This window comes from Pteropus vampyrus, unplaced genomic scaffold, assembly GCF_000151845.1.
Source record: "Pteropus vampyrus isolate Shadow unplaced genomic scaffold, Pvam_2.0 Scaffold97, whole genome shotgun sequence".
In the NCBI taxonomy this organism is placed as follows: domain Eukaryota; kingdom Metazoa; phylum Chordata; class Mammalia; order Chiroptera; family Pteropodidae; genus Pteropus; species Pteropus vampyrus.
Window position 1 is genome coordinate 427,582 of NW_011888878.1, and position 20,776 is coordinate 448,357.

Here is a 20,776-nt window from a genome sequence, read left to right on the forward strand (position 1 = left end):
CAGAGAGATGAACAGAGCCTCTTTCATCTTAGCCATTTTTTTCTCTCCTAGGATATCCCAGGCATCATGTTATAATTCCCAATAGAAACATAAGCCTGCTCTTTAAATATTGGTATTCTGTAGGCCTATTTTCTCATTGTACATGTTCTCCCTAGAAAATCTTACTTCATGTGTTGTCTGCTGATAACTTTAAAATCTATATCTGTACTTGCATTATGAACCAGTCTTTAAATTTTCCTAGTATACTTCTCCAGTCAGTTATTCTGTAGTGATCAAAATTTTTAAATGTATAAAATAATAGTTACTTTATCTGTTTCTCATCCTTATACTTATTTCCCTCCTTTTTTAAACTTCCCTATATTTTATCACACAGTTCTAGGCAGTCATTTTAAGTATGTGGCTTCTTTGTTTTCTTTATGAAGATATCCCATATTTAATTAGTCCTCAAGTCCCATCGATCCTTATTAGTATCTTTCTTTCACACCTGTTTTTTTATTCTATTCGTAATGCTATTATGGTTTAGGGCTTCATCTCTTTCCTAATGGTTTCCCAGCTGTCTTTCTCTCTTGTCTTTAATCTAATCATGATATATATTTTTTTCGTGATTAATAAAAAGACCAAAAAGAAGTTTTCAAAAACTGATTATGTCCTCAAAGAGGGCAGGAACCTGGTTTTACTTTTCTTTTCAGCTGTACGATCCTCTGGTTAATACCTGGCACGTAGCAGGCATATAATGAATGAAAGTGGATACTGTGCTTGAATCTTTGCCTACATTCTTGAAAATAATTGGTTGTTCTTTTACTGCTTAATCTTCATATCATTAGGTCTATTTACTAACTGGAAACATTAAAGATACTTTGTGTTAAAATATTAAATTTTGAAAACCTAATTATTATTTTAAAGAAGCTTGGTTTTCCATATCTAAAAAGATATTCGCACACTGATATTTATAGCAGCATTATTCACAGTGGCCAGGACATGGAAGCAACCAAAGTGTCCTACAATAGATGATTGGCTAAAGAAGCTGTGGTACATATATACAATAGAATATTACTCAGCCATAAGAAGAAATGAAATACTGCCACTTGCGACAATGTGGATGGACCTCGAGATAATCATGCTAAGTGAAATAAGCCAGACTGAAAATGTTGAAAATCACATGCTATCACTTATATGTGGGATATAAACCTAAAAGCAGCAAACAAACAGAACCGACAGAGACACATGGACATGGACTATAGGCTAGTGGTTACTAGTGGGGTGCGGGAGGAGCGGGGAGGTAGACAGGGTATAGGAGGTCAAATATAGGGTTTAGGAAGAGGGTAAAGTGGATAAAGGGGATCAAATATATGGTAGCTGAAGGAAACACACGATAGAATATACAGATTTGAAATGATAATGTACACCTGAAAATTATATAATTGTATTAGCCAATGTTACCCCAGTAAACTTAATTAAAAAAAAAAAAAAAGAAGCTTGGTTTGTTTTTCCTCCTAAAAGTGAAGTGGCTGCTCATTGGTAGGACCAGGCAAAGTTTATACAATATGTTATTGTATATGTGTCAGTTTTTCTGACAATAAAATGATAATTAGTATTATTATCATTCTTATTTTAGTTTCAAGAAACTTGATCTTATGTAATTTTAATGTGACACTACTACCAGGACAGTACTTTTTATATACATATTTAACCTGACACTAATCTGCTTATTATTCAAAATATTTCAAATTTTCTTTCAGGACCAGTTTGGACAACATATAAAATCAGATGTGCACTTGAATTTCTATGTTTATTATGGTCCTGATCGTATTAGAGACCCAGCCTTGCTTTCAAAACAGGATATTGTTTTGACCACATACAATATTTTAACTCATGACTATGGAGTAAGTATGCTAATACTCAGAGATTTTAAAAAATTAAATTTAAGAAATATGTTTCAGGTTTCTAAAGTGTTCTAAAATTCAGGCTTTATTCTTTTTTCTTTCTAAATACTTAAAAATAAATAGCAAATTGTGTTTTAATGTTTTGTAAATAAAAGGTTGCACTTTTAGATAATAATGTAAGAACATTTTTCATTTAGAACACTTCAAAGTTAAAATTTTAAATTTGAATTGTAACTAAGTATATATAACCATTTGTAAATGAATTCTATTTTTTAAATATTCTAGAATATTGTTTTTTATCACAATGATTTTATTGCCCCAGTTCCAAAATAAACTTTTTTGTAGCTGAAATTTGTTTCCCAAGTCATTTAGAAGTGTAATTGTTGTTTGTCTATAATTTCATTTTTTAAGTTAAAATGTTTTTAAAATACCTTATTTTCAAAATTCTAGTGTTCTGATAAGAATGTTAACTTTTACCTAAAGAGAGTATTTATGTTATATTCATATAATTTTTACAATTGACAATTTTTATATCATCACTATGTTTCAGTCTGAGCCAGGTCACAGCAGATAACTAAATTACCTGGGTTTGAATGCTAGCTCTGCTACTTTCTAGCTGTGGTACTGTAAGCAACATATTTCACACCTGGTGCTTCAATCTTTCTCATCTGTAAAATAGGAGTAATAATACTTCATAAGCTTGTGAACATTTGATATTTAATGTATGTAGTTGCTTAAAGCAGTACCTACCAATAGTAAGTTGATTTGAGAGTAATAACTCATATTATTTATCAAATTACATAAAGTACAATTTTAATTTCCTGTGTTTTTAATTCACATGAAACATTTATTCAGACGAAAGGTGATAGTCCATTGCATAGCATAAGATGGCTAAGAGTGATCCTGGATGAAGGACATGCCATACGAAATCCAAATGCTCAGCAGACAAAAGCTGTTCTTGATTTAGAAGCAGAAAGAAGATGGGTATTAACAGGTAATGATAGCATTATACTTAAAAAAAAAAAATTAACTCCCAAATATGTATGATTAAGTATGTTAGTGAAGTAACTTTGTAAACGTCAAGTGGCTATAAAGTCTGCTTTAAAATTAATCATAGAAATCATTTAGTAAAATTTTTGATTTGTTCTTCATAATTTCCCATGAAATAACAACATTTGAATTATAGTTAATTTATGGGACAATCTTACTAGACTTATTTTTGAACATTGGAGATTCATTAGACATCTTAATTCTTCAATCAGAATCTTAAGTTTTCTGCTTCCCATCTTAGAGCCTGTTTGCTTTACTAGAGGATAGGAAAGAGAACATAAACTCAAATCAGTTTTTCCCTTCTTGCTAGTGCTGCTGATTTACAAATCAAAAAAGCACGTGTTCTTGATAAGGAGAAAGCTGAATTTGCTGGATCTGTGGTCTTTTTCTTTGTTAGTAAGGCAAGTGAGAGCTGAAATTTAGGGCAAAACTATATTTCGAGGTTACACATGTTTAAGAAAGGATTATAATATCAGCTTGATAGTGAGTGTGCCTAGTACAGAGTGCCCATTTTCAACTGTTGTCTCCTTTGGTTGGGCCAAATGACTATCCTGATTGGATATGCTGGTTATAGAGTTGTAACAATTTTCTGTTATTTTTAGGTACTCCAATTCAGAATTCTTTAAAGGACTTGTGGTCTCTTCTTTCCTTTTTAAAACTTAAACCATTTATTGATAGAGAGTGGTGGCATAGAACAATACAGCGTCCTGTCACAATGGGAGATGAAGGAGGACTTAGGTAAGTAAATTCATGACAAATGATTATTATTATCTACAAATAACTGTTAGCAACTTGAACCACTTGCCACTTTCATTACTGTTTTAACTTGACTTTTGGCTTTCCTCTCCAGAAAGTGTTTACAACTTCATGCCTTTGACTCTCAGAACCTAGTGATTCTTGTTTTGGGAGACAAAGATTTCTAACTACCACTAAAACACAAACCCTTCCATCCTATGATTTTTGTCAAACTGAAAGGAGAGACAGGACTTTGTGGTCTTTGTGTATTGCTATAACCCCTGAAACCACCATTAATAGATAAAGTAATGACAGGAAAAACATTGTATGCTCTGAGGGTCCAGTATGCACTAAATTTTTATAACGTATTTTGTATGTAGCTTTATATAGTGGTAATTGAATGATGGAATAATGTACAATGGCATCAAGAAGAGTTTTATAAAAGAAAGTTGTTTCTGGTGGAGACAGATAAAAGTTGAGAACATAAATAAAATTCAACTTATTGATAGCCATTTTGCAAGGTACTAGGCAAATGTGGTTTAAGTTTTTTGTCTAGAATATTGGTTTTCAAATAGAAGTTTGGGGATTCATTAGTGGTTTGTGAAATTATTTAAAAAGATGGCAGCTAGCATTATAACGAAATAGTCAAAAATTTAATAGCAGAGAGCATCACACATAGTAAGTACTGTTTAATGAAATGTTTGTGTTATAAGTGTATGTGCTTATGTTTATGTTTGCTAAATGAAGTAAACTGTATTTCTTACTGTGAGTTCTAGTGAAAATTAAAAAGCCACTAACCTAGTTTGCAAAACTGTCTACTTGATTCCCTAGATCCAGCTATTTAAATTATAATTTAAGGAATTGTATTTATATTTCAGTGTTAGGAAAAAACTTTTTTTAAAAAAAGAATTTCTATATTTCCTTTTATTCCGATATTGAGAAGGTAGTGTAAAGGTGTAGAACCTGGAAGGCATTTCTCCCTCTACTGGATTGTCAAATGTTTTTATAGTTATGGCATTCATTACTTTATAAAAATTATTTATTTATGTATCTTGATTTTGGTAATAGTGAAAATACTTTTTGAAGGTAAGATCTTACTTATTTATATTTTATGATATTTAGTATAATACCTTGCACTTAATAAGCATGATAGGTGCTTATTAAGAATTTGAGTGTTGAATATGGGTGATGTATTTGAGGAATTGAGAAATAAAAAGGTTAGTGATTAGAACAAAAATGGGGAGAAAAGTTTAAAGATTCAACCATATGACAGATATTGAATTGAGGGCAAATGTCAAAGCATTTTGTTGCTATAATTTTCTGTTTGTAGATTATGTCTGTGATTATCAGATTGGGTAATACCCCAAATGAATGATTTTTAGTAAATCCTTTATTAAGGTTATAAAACAGTAATAGTTTAAAATATTCTTTTTTGTTCTTATTGAATTAACTTATATAGAAATAAAAGGTTATGTAATTATTCGTTTTATTTTGGCTAGGCGTTTACAGTCCCTAATTAAAAATATTACACTTAGAAGAACAAAGACAAGCAAAATTAAAGGAAAACCTGTTTTGGAGTTACCAGAACGTAAAGTATTTATTCAGCACATTACACTTTCAGATGAAGAGAGAAAGATTTATCAGTCTGTGAAAAATGAAGGCAGAGATACTATTGGAAGGTATGGAGAAAGAAAGCCATTTTAGAAAATAATTTTTATTTTCTTTGTTTCTCATTTAACTGAATATAGCATTTTTAAGATAAGTTAGCAGTAAAGTCTGAAGTATACTGAGATATACTTCGTCTGTATACTATCATCTGCTTCTTCATATTTAAACTACTTCTTATAAATTAGTAGTTAAAGTGGATGAATTGATATTGTAATTTACCAGGTAAGTAATTTCTTAAGATAGGGAAAAATTAAAGTTGATCTGAAATGGCAAGTTCTGAATTACTAGTCAGAAGACCTTGCTTGCTTCTCTATTCCGGGCTCTGTGTCATGAGGGTAGATGAAACATTGAGAGATGTATATATGTAGAGAAAGTAAACCTATTTCAGGACCAAAACTTTGGGAACTGCCCACATTCAAGAAATCAGAAAATAAAGAAAAACCACTTGTAGGAGATTCTATCAAGGAGAGGAGTATGAAGAAAAAGAAAACTGTTATAGAATCCTAGGAAAGAGCATAATCAAGAAAGAATAGTCAGTAGTGTCACATAGTGTAGACACTTTGAAAAGTTTATTTAATTTGGTGATTCAGAGGTTACTGGTGTAAACTATCGGAATAGTTTCACCAGAATGAGGTATATAGCCAAATTGTAGGACTGAGAGGATTACAAAGAACTAGCCACTATAGGGGTACATCATTTTTCACAAAGTTTGTAAAAGGAGGAAGAGTGAGACTAGTCAATAGGATTGATAGTTGTTTGCTGGATCAATTATTTGATAGTTGTATTTAGGTAACTGCCTTAAGAGGAAGAGGACACGGAAGAGAGTACAGGTACAAAAGAGAATAAAGCAAATCGGTAGAGAAAAGTGAAGCCTAGGTGGGAGTATATAATATCAAGAGCATAATCAGTGAAATATGAGACAAGGGTATGTATGAGACAAGGGTAGGAAGTTGAGGAAAGAAGACTGGATTTCAGTAGTCATACAAAGGTAGGATTTTTAAGAGTGGTTGAGAGACTTCATGTAGTATTGGATTATTGGATGTCTTTAGAGGTTAAGTCAGTCTGACTTTCCAACAACACGTGGAAATCTGGGAATAGAAGTTGATGAAGTATATTAAAGGGACTGGGAATTGGTAGAAGGTGAGAAATTCTATCCAAGCAAGAGCATGTTTGATGTGAATACTCACAGGAACCAGAATGAATGTGAAACAAGTGAAGGCAGAACAGGGCTGAGAAAATAGGAGAATCTTCAAAACATAAGAACTTCAGTGAGTTTCAAAGTAAGTTTATTAGGAATTACAGATATTGAGAAAGATTATTTTAAGAAAGAGGTTTCAAAGCAGAGATTTCAAAGCAAAGAGGCACAGAGCAGTTTGGTAACTTGTACTGGTGTCACACAGCTAGTGAATGACAGAGCTGGTATCTAAACTCAGGCAATTTGGTTCTAGAGCTTGTAAATTTAATCTTTATATTGCCTATTCTCACATTCTTGAATATTTAGAAGTATTTGTTCCCATAATACTATTAGTTATAACAGATACATATTTACATCGCTTACCATGGTGTCGGCGGTATTCTAAATGCTCTGTATGTTTTAACTTTTTTAATCCAACAGTCCTATGAGGTATTTATTATTACTATGCCACTGTCAGCATTCACATCAAGACAGAGTTTAAGAAACCTGTCCAAGGTTTCTTAGTTAAATTGGAAGAATCAGGTTTTGAACTCAGACAATCTAGCTCTATTAGAGTCTGTGCTCTAATAATTAGGCTAAATTTCTTCTGTTGCCTGAATATTTAAATATCAGATTGGTTTAGTGTATAATTTTGGATCATCCATTCTTCCTTCAGAATCTGTATTGTCGTTGTTCTTCTGGACTTTATATCGAATGTTTCTGTGGGAAACCCTGACCTTTTTTGGAAAGTTTTCTTTAAATATTGTTTTCTGTTCCATTTTATTTCTCTCTGTGTAAACAAAGGTGTTCTTTGTTTTTCCATATATATTATTCAACTTCAGTTCTTTACATCTTTCTGTTCAATTTTGCTTTTCTCTATCCTGTTTCCCACATTCTTTCCTATGTTTTTATCAGTGGCTAGTCTCTTTTATTCTGGTTTCAGTGTGGCTTTTATCTCTGATGGTTCACTTTTCTCTTTTACACTCTTGAGCTATGCTGGCTCATCTTTATTTTCTTTGCTGTTTTACCGTACCTTTTTGAAGCTCTTTGTCTCTGATTTAACCTGTTGGATTTTCTTTTAGGAGAAATTGTTTTATTGAGTGGTGTTAAGTTATGGCAATATTCGTGGTCCTGATTTTTATTTGCTCTTTGGCAACATTTTTCCGATGAGTTTTCTTTCACTGTCATTTGTTCTCCCTCTTGCTCTTAGCTGGTTATGACTTATATTTGAATATCTTTAGTTCTTTCTGGATTAGCAAGAGATTCATATGAAGGAGATGGGATCATACCTGTGCCCCAGGCTAGCAGGATGTATCCCTGTTTATGACTCAAGGTTACATGGAAGTTCTTTTAGGTTTCGCTTGTGCTCACATAACAGAGACCAGAAGCTTTAAGATTCCTTACAGTGTGGAATGCTATGCCATAGTCTTTTGAAAACACAGGTCTGTGTGTTGTTTTCTTATTCAGTTTGCCTTCCCTCCTTCTTGGTGTAAAACTTTTCCAGGGGAAGTTGACGCCATCAGTCGTACATGCTGTTTTTGTGCATGAGAGAAGCTGATTTTCCCCTTGGGGCATGACATCTATTTTGAAGAATTGTGCTCTGGAAGGTCTGTTTGAGATCTGTAGTCATATCTCTTGGCATCTTCCTATCTTAGTTATACTGCAGTCAGCAGCCATTTCTTATAATTTTGCTTAATTTTTACAAATCTCTCCTGGTTTCATTAAAGATAACGTTTGCTCTTCTGTTCCTTATTCTTGTTTTGATGTGATTTCCAGAGAAGAGAACAATGCCATTTTTATTTGACTGTTAGAATATGAAATTTTGTTATGTTATTTAACATTTCATAATATTTTAACATTTTTACCTTAAGGTATTTTAATGAAGGGACTGTGCTTGCACACTATGCAGATGTCCTGGGTCTTTTGCTTAGATTGCGGCAGATTTGTTGTCATACTCAGCTCCTTACAAATGCAGTGTCTTCCAGTGGTCCCTCAGGTAGGTAAATATGATTGGTTTACACCATTATATTTGTTAGACATATTTAAATAAGAATGAGAAATTTTTCATATGGCTTAAATTTAGTTTGTTATTTGTCAGATAGACATTGTTTTTCGTATAGGACTCAACTGGGAATGTACCCAAGAGTTCTCTTACCAATGGAATGGGATATTAATGAGATCTTCCAGTATTTCCACTAATAGACACACTTTATGTATCTATCTATCTATCTATCTATCTATCTATCTATCTATCTATCATCTATCTATCTACAGTAGAAAAGTTTTATTAGAAGGGAAAAGTACACTTCAGAAGTGGAAGTGGGCCTGAGCAAGAGAAATGTGGCTCAAAAGGCCAGGATTTCAAATTTAAACCATGCATTTTGCCTATGATAGAAAAGGATTAAAGATTGCTCAAGCAAACTTTTTCCTGTATATAGAAGATTAACTTGTCTAGTCATATTACAAAATTTGCTCTGAAATTAATTTTTCAGCCTTTTCTCTAGGAAATGATACACCCGAAGAACTACGAAAGAAGTTAATAAAGAAGATGAAGTTAATTCTGAGCTCAGGTTCCGATGAAGAATGTGCAATTTGCTTGGATTCTTTAACAGTTCCTGTCATAACACATTGTGCACATGTCTTCTGTAAACCCTGTATTTGCCAAGTCATTCAGAATGAACAGGTTAGTTTTATGCTTAGTACAGATTCAGTGTTTGATGGAGTGGTGCAACCAGTCTTGAGTGTAATGAAAACTCAAGTTCAACAGCCTAGAAGGAGCTTTATGCTTGGATTAACTAATATATCTTTCATGGTTAATTATATCAGTATTTAATAAGTGATATATTTCTTATAATTAAACCTTTTTAACGTAAAAAGATACTGTATTTTTGGAGGCATGTTTCATTCAATATCCTAGTTCTACTGATGGTTTACATCATCACTGTCCAATAAATAAGTCAATAATGTGAGACCCAAAGGTACTTTTAAATTTTCTAGTAGAAACAAATGAAGTTAACTTTTTTATCCAGTATATCTAAAATATAGAAATAATTGATTAATTTATTTTTTCCCTGTAGACATGAGCTTTTTTTTACACCAGCAGCCTCTAGTGATTGAGGAACAGGGCCTCAGCCAGTGAAGTGCCCCTGGTAGATTGGCAAGGGTCAGGGGCATGGGAAATGGCCCATGCTGCAAGATCATGATGGGGACCTCATGAGTTGAGGCATCTACCTCAGGCTGTGGAGGTGTCTCTATGTTGCCTCCAGTGGAGGTCTGAAATAAATACCATGAAGGTGTGGGGTTGGGGGAAGACAAATGCTGGGAGCTACAAAAAGGAATCAGACCACAGCTGTGTAGGGTCCTGGCAGGAAGGCAGGTCTAAGTATGAGGCTTCAGTGAGTTTTGCAGTGGAGGCAAAACACCCCCCTCCCCCAGCTGTGGAGTGGGATGGTCCTCCAGGTGGGGTTCCAGGATACCAGGGGTTCTTGATGAGGCCTAGAGGGCCAGGAATATCCAACTACATCTGCTCGAGATCCAAACATTCAGGCACCCCTGGGGCAAAAGTGGGAGTTGGTATAGGGACTGTGATAATTTGGGGTCATTGGCCTGAGTCACCCAAGGGGAGGCCAGGGCTTTGCATTTTGGAGAAGACAACTTATTTCATTTAGAAGTTGCTGACAAGGGGATGGATGCTATATCCTCGATTTGGCCAGGGTCATGTCCTCCTCAGAAACAGCCCTTTGGCCACGAGTTCTTCCCAGAAACATCCCTTCTCCTGGGAACAGAGTGTCCAGCTAAGGGAGCTGCTCTGGCCTGCCCAGGGGGGACACTTAGCCCCGGAGGGTGGAGGGTGGGGCCCTGGAGTTTCAACTGTAGCTAGGGAGTTGAGGGCAGGATGAAGGGCTTCCAGCCACCCCCCTACAAAGGCCTTCTCTCTTGTAGAGGTGGGGGCTGGGCTCCTAGGAAGCCTGTCATCCATTGGGTTAGGTCAGATTTCTACGGTTGTGTTTATATGGTTCATTTGGTGTTAGGGGTCACCTGGGGTAGGGTCCATGAGCCCACCAAGCAGTCAAGGGAGTTCTGTTGTCAGTGGCCTCCATCCCACAGAGCAGACAGGGACAGGGCATAGCCAAGTCATGTCCTGCTAAGAGCATTAGGAAGAGAAGCCAGTATGACTATCCTCTACCTCCCCCTCCAAGTCCATGGCCTCATGGCAGGCTGCCAGGTGCAAGAGTCTGTGGGAGCCTGGTCACAGCTGTAGTTGTAAGCAGAGGCTGACGTTGGTTGCTCTAGGATGCAGCGGCCAGGGATGCCCGGATTCCAGCCTTTTGTGCCCGTGGCACTTACTGACCATGCCATTGGAGCTGCATACTTGGGTCTTCACAGGCACCACAGTCACAGGAGCTACTGCAGTGTATGTTTGTTGCCCCCTCCTCCAGGGCAGTATAAAAATTATTAATGAGATACTTTACATGATTTTTTAAACTTAAATGTTCAAAATCCAGTGTTATTGTACTCTTATAGCACATCTCAATTTGACTTTGCCACTTTTCAAGGACTTAATTGCTGCATGTGGTTGTTGGCTATTGATTAAGATAGGTCTTATGTTTGATAGAATTTTTTGAAGTAGAATAATCTTTTAAGCATTTCTTCAACTGAGGTAAAATTTTTAAAAACATTTTTGATATGTGATATATATATAATAAAAAATGCACAAGTCATGATTGTATAGCTCAGTGAATTAAGAATTAAACACATCCATGTAACTAACTACCTAGACTTTCTTGTGTCCTCTCCTAGTCATTTATGCTCTCCTTCCTCTTTAAAGGTAATCTCACTATACTGACTTCTAACATTGTTTCAGTTGCAGAATCTTTTTTATTATAATGGTATTTGATATATAGTTATTTAAGAAATAATCTTATTATCATGTCTTAGTACAAATGGACACAACAGATACTGCTTTGAATGAACCTGATAGGATTTAACAAATCTTGACTGGTTCACAGGCCATCAAGAAAGAAATTTTTTTCCTTCTAAATAGTTCCAACTAGTTTGCTATATTGTAGTTAGGTTCGAGAAACTGTTATTCACAGTTTTATTACTTGTCTGCAAATAGTATAATATTTATGTCAAGCTCTTGTTGCTGGTCAAGATCATGCACTTTTGCTCTTTTTTACCCATCCCACTTAACCACATTAGAACATTATATCTATCTGGAGTTCAGCATGTACAGTTTTCTCTCAAATGGATGAATCTAATAGAAGTTTAATAAAATACTAGCTATTAGAGATAGAGAATTTAAAATACTTTTTAAAAATTTTAGGCAAATTTTTATTTCAATTCCTTTGATAAGTATCATTCATACTTTGTTCTTTCTTATATAGCCACATGCTAAATGCCCTTTATGCAGAAATGATATACATGGTGATAATTTATTAGAATGTCCTCCAGAAGAATTGGCTTGTGACACTGAGAAAAAGTCTAACATGGAATGGACATCCAGTTCAAAGGTAAAATACACATGCATAAATATTTGAGTATTTGTTTTGTGTTTATATAAAGAAATACTATATATAAAAATAATAATTATGCTTTTAATTTTGTCATTTGAATATTATACTCTGTTGATGGTTATTGGCTTTTTTTAAATTTTTGGTGGTAGATTTCAGAGAAAAGAAAGGTTTCAGATTATGATAGTATTCATTCAGTCTTAATTTTAAAAAGTTAGTGGTCTTTTGCATTTTAGGGAAATAACATGGCAGCACCTTTCTCTTCATAATAAAAAAAATTTGGATGCATTTTGCCAATTCAAAATGGAATCTAATGGGTGTCCTAATTTTTTTCAGATTAATGCCTTAATGCATGCATTGATTGACTTAAGAAAGAAGAACCCCAACATAAAAAGTTTAGTTGTTTCTCAGTTTACGACGTTTCTGTCTTTAATAGAAACACCACTAAGGTAAGTTCAACAGTGTTTCTCACTTTGAGTAAAAGGATTTTTACGTAAGTGTTTTGATTTGGATAGCAAAAAAATATTTTTGTTTTACCAGTTTTATTTATTTCACTATCTAAAATAACATTTAAAGTCGCAACAAAGAATATTTCCTGGGATCAAGGGTTTTTAAAGATTAAGTTCTGAATTGGAAAAAAATTGTCTGTAGAGTCTGACATATTGGTAGATGGTTTATAAATATTTGTTAAAATAAATGAGTAAAGAATTGGTTGAATGAAGACATTGTAAGTACTTAACGTGTTTTGTTTATAGTATAAGAAGTGTTACTTGTCTTGTTTGTCCCTTCCATTAGAGCTTCCGGATTTGTGTTTACTCGTTTGGATGGTTCAATGGCCCAAAAGAAAAGAGTTGAATCCATTCAGTGTTTTCAAAACACTGAAGCCGGATCTCCAACTATAATGCTTCTATCCTTAAAAGCAGGTGGAGTTGGTTTGAATCTCTCTGCAGCTTCTCGGGTGTTTTTAATGGATCCAGTAAGTAGTTTGTAGATTTTATGGTATATTATTATTTTTTCTAAAAAAATAAAGAATAAAAACTATTTGGTAAATACCTTCATAGTTATAATTGATTGTGAAAATGCCTCAGACAAACTTTAGATAACTTATTATATGTCTATCAAAGGCTTTCTCAAATGTATATCAAATGGAAATCTCACACCACCTTTATGAGGTAGATCTTGTTATTCCTATTTAGATGAGGAAACTGAAGCTTAGAGAAGTAAAATAACTTGTCCAGCATCACACAGCTATAATATGCAAAGTAGGATCAGAGTCTTTGTCCTTAAGTACTGTGGTTTTCTACTTCTCTATTTAGAGAATACATTTCTATTAACTGTATGCTTTAAGGGTAGAGGGTTCATTCATTTGTCCAACATACAATGAGATCCTGCTTTGTGTCAGGAACTCTTAAAGGCATTCCGAATCTGGCTATAAACAAGATCAACAAAGTAGCTACCAGCATTGTCCTGATGGTCTCAAACTTTAATGTGCAAAGGTATTGGTAAAATGTAATTTCTGACCTCTTTCCTCAGAGATTTAGTAATTATTGAATGAAACTCAAGAAGCTGCATTTTTATAGGTGATTCAGGTGCAAGTGGTCCAGCATCACAATTTTAGAAACAATATCATTACTGGAATGATTGCGGTAAATTTTTGTGTCTAATACGTACAGTGCAACCACTTGTGGTCGTACAATACAGGCCTAGGGGTAGATTGGGAGCTAAAATTTACTCCGAACTTTACTCACCTAAGTGGGTGACCTAGAGCTGCATCCACACAAGAACACCTTTTCGTAATTGCACAAAGGGGCTGGTTTGGGCTGGAGGCACTAACTCAATTTTGAATTTGCACTGGGTACTGCTTGGGCTAGAGGCAACCCTGTGCTTTTTGTGTGCATTCGCAGATTTAAAATTTGTTATAGCTTGTTACCTAAAACTCAGAAAATTTATAACAAAGAAATTTTATTGAGATACAAATTCGAGTTATTCTGGTTGGGCTATGCAGTTGATGCATGTATCTGTTTCTGGCTTTTTCCTCACCTGAGGGTAACTTTCCAAGTAAGATTACAACCAGGGCCATATTTAGGTATTCACATTAATATCATCGGTGACAGTGGTCTGTTGTATTTTCTTGCTTTAGTTCTGTGGATGTATTTTTAAATCTTTGTTAGAGTTGTAGTATTTTATGGTTATTATAAAAATATTCATTGTAACTACAGATTAACTTACATAGTAACCCAATGAAAATCGTAGAAGCTGATTTTTGGAACAAATTCCCAAATTATTTTTTCCTTTGGCTATAATCTCAGTACTTAATAAGGAAGGGGCTGTTCATACCAAATAGAGTAATTTAATAATATTATTAAGTTGATTAGAAACTAAACTTTTTAGCAGTTATAGTTAAAAAAAAAAAAACTTGTAGAGTGTTTTAACAGTTTCGTAGTAAGTTGTTTGAGCATTTTAAACTTTCAGATATTGTTTCTAACTTTAAAACAAAAGCCATGTCCCAGAAAAATAAGATTCAATCAGAAAAATTTGAGCATGAAAATCTTTTACCTTATTGTGTAAGAGTTAAGATTCATTTTGATGTTCCATTAGGAGCTTTTGATAAAGCTAATTGCTTCCTGCATCACTCATGTGGGAATGGGAGCTATCAGTTTTATAATGAGATAAATTTGATTCTTGGTAATCATACTATATGTATTATTGCCAGCTTAACATAAGGTTCCTAGACAAAATATAGGCAACAGAAAGGAACATTTTACCTGAGCTCTTGGTATAATGGTTTCAAAATGTGTCCAGTTGTGAAATACAAAATATTCACAAAGTATTATTATCTGTCAGTTTTAGAAAATCATAAGCTGAATATGTCCTTAAATCTAATTCCTATATCAAAAACAACCCAAAACTCAAATTACAGCAAGTTAATAGTAAATTCTCCTTTTTCCCTGATCCCAAGGGAATTTTAAAAAGAAAGACAGAAACAGCCTAAGAAGTATAAATCATACTATAAAGTTATCTACCTATGGATTTATAATTTTGTTTCTATTTTCAGGTGGTACTTTGCCATATAAATGTTCCTTGCCCCTGAAATACCCTGTTTTGAGCTTCAAGAATTATAGTTTAAAATTTAACAGAGAACACTTTTTCATAAATGGACCCAATTACATATCTTTTCTGATACAAATAAGTTATGTAAGAAGATATGTAAACTTTGTTTTCTCTGTTAAGCAGACATAGATCAACTTTAAAATGGAAAAAAAAAGCAGAAAGGTATTATTTTATTGATTAACAATCATCTATATTGTGTGCTTTCTATGTCTCAGGCCCTGTATTAGATACTAAAAGCAGTGGAGTGAAATGACAGGGGAGAGCACCTGCCTAGCATAGCAGTTATTTGGAATATGGGGGAAGTGTGGGTTTTTTTTTTCCCCCAGAGCATTTATAATGTCAGTACTTGAATTCTGTTAGAAAAATTTCAGTCAGTAAAAGATAAAGAATACTGAAATGGAAGAACTTGGGCAGATCACCGTGGTGATAAAGCAACTCATGTTCCATTGTTAGGCCTGGAATCCAGCTGCTGAAGATCAGTGCTTTGACAGATGCCATAGACTTGGCCAGAAGCAGGAAGTTATCATCACAAAAGTGAGTTTTAAGCCATATATTTTTAAAATTAGGTCGATAAGAGTTTTTAAGTTATACAAATAATGCATGAATATGTTATTGTAAAAGAAAAAAATAAAATTATGCAAAGCAAAATATGATCACTTCTGCTCTTTAGAGAAAACTGCCATCAGTAGTTTAATATATGCTATTCAACGTCTCTTTCTTGATGTTTACATACATTCATTCTTATGTGTAGATCTCTTTTTAAAAATTTCATTTATGATAACTGGGATCATACTTTATTATTCTGCAACATGTTTTTTTTTCCTTCCTTAACAGGATGTATTGGAAACTTCCACATAAGTGCATCTAGATCTTCTTTTTTTTTTCCCTATTGTGGTAAAATAGACATGCCATAATAATTAAAATATTTAAAAATATTTTTAAGTGTACAGTTCAATGTTAGTAAGTACATTCACATTGTCATGTAGTCATGACCACCATCCACCTCCAGAACTTTTCATCTCTCAGTGAAACTCTGTGTCCATTAAATAGTAATAACTCACCATTTCTTCTTCCCCCCAGCCCCTGGCAACCGCCCTTCTACTTTCTGTCTCTATAATTTGACTACTGTATAAACGCATTCTTTTTAACACCTGCATATAGATATATCGTAATTTAACCAGTCTAATTTATTTGCTAATAAAAAAGTGCCATATGAGCATTATATTACATGCATCTTTCTGCATATATATAAGTATTTCTTAAAGATAGGTTAAGAAAACTAGAATTCTAATTTATGATTTTTATTAGCTGTCAAGTTGTTTTCAAAATAGGCTTTATGATGTAAATTTATGCTTATTGTGATGGTCAAAAAAGTGCTCTTCTAATTTGCATTTACCTAAGACCTTGAGTATATTTCACATATCTGTTGTATTTTTTTCTGTGAATTGCTTGTTTACATCTTTTGCCTAGCTTCTTCAGAAAGTGCTAATACAATATTATAGTATAAAGTATTCCTTTTATACATTCTAATTTTAAATGTTTTATTATGTATATTGGAAATGGTTTATTCCAGGCTGTTCCTTACCTTTGAACTTTATGTGCTTTTTATCATGAGAGGGTTTTAAAATTTTTATTGTTTGAAACATGCCAGCCTTTTTCTTTATATCTTTTGGATTTTAAGGTCTTACTTAGAACCGAAGTCTTTATCTTCAGATTTTAAAAAATGTCCTATATTTATTCTGATTCTTTAGAAATATTTTGTCTTTTGTTTGTGATTCATGATACGGTTCTAATTTTATTTTTTTCAAATAAACCATTTGCTCATCACAAATTTTTTGTTTTTGAAAAGTCCATCCTTTTTTCCTTCTGATTTGAAATGTCACTTTTTTCATAAACTAATTCATATATATTACATGGGACTCTTATGGACTCTATTCTGTTCCCTTGATATCTTTTCTTATTCCTAGGGCAATATTACTGGTATAACTGCTATGGTTTTATAAAGTATGCTTGGGTATCTAGTAGAGCAAAGTGCTCTCATTACATTTCTTTTTGAAAATTGTATTACTTATTACTATTTATTCTTGAATTGAACTGTTTGATATAGTTTACCAAATCTCATTTAAGAATCGTGTTTGGGAGACAATGCCAACTGGGAAAGAACTCTACACATTTGAATATAGCTGATGTTGAATAAAGGTTAACTGACTTAAAAAAAGAATCTTATTTGGGATTTATTGAATTTAAGATTAATTTGAGCACTGTCTTCTTTATAAAAGAGTATACCCATTCAGGGACATAGATAGTATCTCTCTATTTAGTCTTTTATGTATTTCAGTAACATTTTATAACACAGCTTTAGTTATTACAGTAACAGTAGCTTCTTATACAATATTGAATAGTAGTAGTGATAGTAATTATTCTTGACCTGTTTCTCTGTTGGGAATCCTTTTATTGTTTTACATTAAGTACGTTGTTCTTGGTGTTTCTTGAAGATGCCTTTAATAAGGCTGAGGATGTTTATGTCTAGATTAATGAAGATTTTATCAGGAATAAATGTTGAATTTTATCAAAGGCTTCCTAAGCATCTGTTGAGATAATCGCTTTTCTTCTCTAATTTTTTAATGTTATGAATTATACCAGATAAAAGCTCATTCTTGCATTTCTGAGAAAATCTCATTTGGCTTTATAAATATAGTGCTAAATTTATTTTGTAAATATTCCAGTTACGGAGTTGCCTATAGTTTGCTTTTCTGTGTACTGCTCATATCTGATGATGGGGTTTTAAAGGTGTAATTTGTGTGTTTATGGCCATATATATGCTTTATAGAGAAAACCATATTGAGTGCTAATGGGAAGCAATGTTCATCGCTAGTTATTATATCATGTTATAAATATTCTCACTAAATATTCAGGAAAAAGGAGCTAAAATGTTTTCTAATATATTATTGACCATTTTTGAAAGCTATATAATACTGTAAGAAAGCAGATTCCTTTATAGTAAACCAACATTTTCATTCTCAAATTTTCATTTTTTTACATTAAAGATTTCAAATATTGTGACCTGAAAAGTACTTAACCAATTTAACTTTTTTTTTTTTTCTTTTTAAAGTTTATTGTGAAGGACTCTGTTGAAGAAAATATGCTGAAAATACAAAACACAAAGAGAGAACTTGCAGCTGGAGCCTTTGGAACTAAAAAAACAAACGCTAACGAAATGAAACAAGCTAAAATTAATGAAATTAGAACTTTAATTGATTTATAATTTGTGGGATTTTGGTAAGGTCAATTTGATCAGACATACAGAAGTTTGGGAAATAAGAAAAATACAGTTTTAGAAATGAGATCTAATATGTCTTCTAAAAGGGGCATATTTTATATCAGTAAAGAGGTATTACTGATACATAATTTCTGCTATATATAAACCTATTTTTAATACTTCAAATAGCAATAAGTTCTCTTATATACTGTGGCCTAAAATAATTTTTTGAGGAAAAAAATACTTTGTTATTCAACTTTTCATAGTATCTCTGTTGAGTATTTTCATATATCTTCCACATACTCAGCTTTTTCATATTTCAAGTAACGTCAAACCTTTTATACTTTTGACCAAATAGTTATTTTCTATGTTGGACACATTTGCTTTTTCACCAAAGCTTCCCATTTGTGATGCAGTGGATTCAACAGTCCTTAAAAAAGATTAGTACATACACAGACCATATAAGAGATTGATTTTTTTTTTTTTTTTTTTTTTTATGCCTACAGCACCCGGTCTTCCTAGGTGGTCTCCCATCCAAGTACTAACCAAGAGATTGATTTTTTATTGGACTTTCGAAAACCATATTTGCATTTCAGAACCAAACCTTAAAATGTGAAACCAAAGTCCAGATTAGTAAGTTTTTTTTTTTTTACAGTTTTATTGAAATATAATTCACATAAGTAACTTGCAATTTTATGTTCATGAAAAATATTAGGGACTGTGTTAGACCACTATTATCTCCATTTTAGTCAGGTGGTACTGTTCATTGTTTAAATGTAACTTGGTATGTTAGTGTGTAAATACAGTCTGTGGGGGTAAGAGGGAACAAATTCTACCCAATTTGATTTGAATATTTAAATTATGGAATTGCTGAATAGATATTTCTATATATAGATAATTTTTATTTATGTAGGATTTTTTTTGAAATAACTTTATAAAGTTTTATAATTCAGAAGACTACTATTTGTGAGAGGCGTGATATCTGGATGACCCCCAAAATCATTTTAACTCTTAAAGACATGTTAATTATGAATGGAAAAATTTCTTTGCTATTATATTTAGAATCAGAATTTGATTTTGGTCCTTCAGTAGTTCATCCTTACATCTTTCTGTAGAATTAATCATCCTTTTGTTACTTTTTTGTTAATAATCAAACTCACAGTAGTTGCTACAGAATTCTTGATGATTGAGTCACATTTAAAACAAATAAGCTATAATTTAGCAGTTAGGTTAAGAAGTTGGTGGTATTTTTTCCTTAAGGGAATTTTTTTTTTTAATCCAAAGAAGAGATTACTTACTATAACAGGAGAAGCTTGATACCTAATGATAGAGACTTAAGAACACCTTATATTTTACTTACTAGTGTTAGAAGTGACTTGACTGAAAGATAGGCAATTGGAGGCAATGTTGTGTTCTAGGGCACACATCTAAGGTATGTGTTAAATCTGTCAACAGCTAAGTCCTCCCCTCCTTGTGCCCTGTCTCTTGCTCCAAGGAAACTGTAGGAAGAATCTTTTGCCCAGTCCCTTTTCTTTTAGCAGCAGGTGAGGCAGAGGGCTGATGAAAAGGACCAATAGGACTTTCTGCAGGGATGAGCGTGAAATAATTTGGAGTTGGTTCAATAGCATTAGGAGCAATAGAGAAGTTCTTTACCTTGTAGGACTAACATGCAAAAAATCGGGTTGATCAGCATCTCATGAAATACAATACGTAGGTTCTCTATATAGCAGTATTCCAGAGAGGTTAAGTACAAAGTTTTCAACAAAAAATACCACCATCTATTTGCTTACAAAAGTGAAGACTTTGCTTGCTTCTTTACCCAAATATTTACAGATTTGTGTTTTAAAACATATTTATGATGATAAATTGGGCAAGTGGCTAAAAATATACCTGTTTTTGAACAGTTCCATTATGGTGTTAAAAAAACAAATTTAATTCATCCTAAGAAAATATATAAACCACTGGAATGAAAAATTCACATTATACTATGCTGTAAATTCTGTTTCATTATTATGTAGAATGATAGCTTTAGAAATATCTCAGACATTGTATTCCACTTGTTCAAACTGGATTTTGTTTTACATTTAAAATCAATAAAAATTTCAAATATTTATTAGCTTTCTCAGTGCCATAATTTTAATGACTTTTTCTTTAGACAATTTAATCTTTCATTAATATCACACATCTATGAAGATGTCTATCTTACATATGTATATTACATGTCTGTATTACATAATTATTTGATTTTTACTGACAGTACATAAAATACTATGAGTAACAATAATTTACTTATATATTTTTTTTATTTTGCTCAATTTAACTGGTTGAATTTCTTACTTAGAAATCATTGTATATAATTTCAAAGTTTATGTTAAATGTCTTG

The 20,776-nt window shown here is 32.9% G+C and overlaps 1 protein-coding gene across 7 annotated transcripts in view; it reads left to right on the forward strand.

The window, feature by feature from the left end:
- The window catches only part of HLTF (helicase like transcription factor), a 45,250-nt gene extending 24,744 nt beyond the window's left edge, over positions 1–20,506 (forward strand). For 2 of the 7 annotated variants that reach the window (XM_011364423.2, XM_023533154.1), the window contains exons 15-25: positions 1,740–1,883; positions 2,739–2,877; positions 3,536–3,671; positions 5,168–5,347; positions 8,382–8,506; positions 9,003–9,193; positions 11,898–12,023; positions 12,360–12,472; positions 12,819–12,999; positions 15,588–15,668; positions 18,247–20,506. In XM_011364423.2, coding sequence (XP_011362725.1) covers positions 1,740–1,883; positions 2,739–2,877; positions 3,536–3,671; positions 5,168–5,347; positions 8,382–8,506; positions 9,003–9,193; positions 11,898–12,023; positions 12,360–12,472; positions 12,819–12,999; positions 15,588–15,668; positions 18,247–18,399 — 1,569 coding nt within the window. In that variant the 3' untranslated portion in view covers positions 18,400–20,506. The remainder of the gene's footprint in view (positions 1–1,739; positions 1,884–2,738; positions 2,878–3,535; positions 3,672–5,167; positions 5,348–8,381; positions 8,507–9,002; positions 9,194–11,897; positions 12,024–12,359; positions 12,473–12,818; positions 13,000–15,587; positions 15,669–18,246) is intronic. The other 5 variants (XM_011364425.2, XM_011364426.2, XM_011364424.2 and 2 more) reach the window with 4 other exon arrangements.
- Positions 20,507–20,776: the final 270 nt, after the last annotated feature.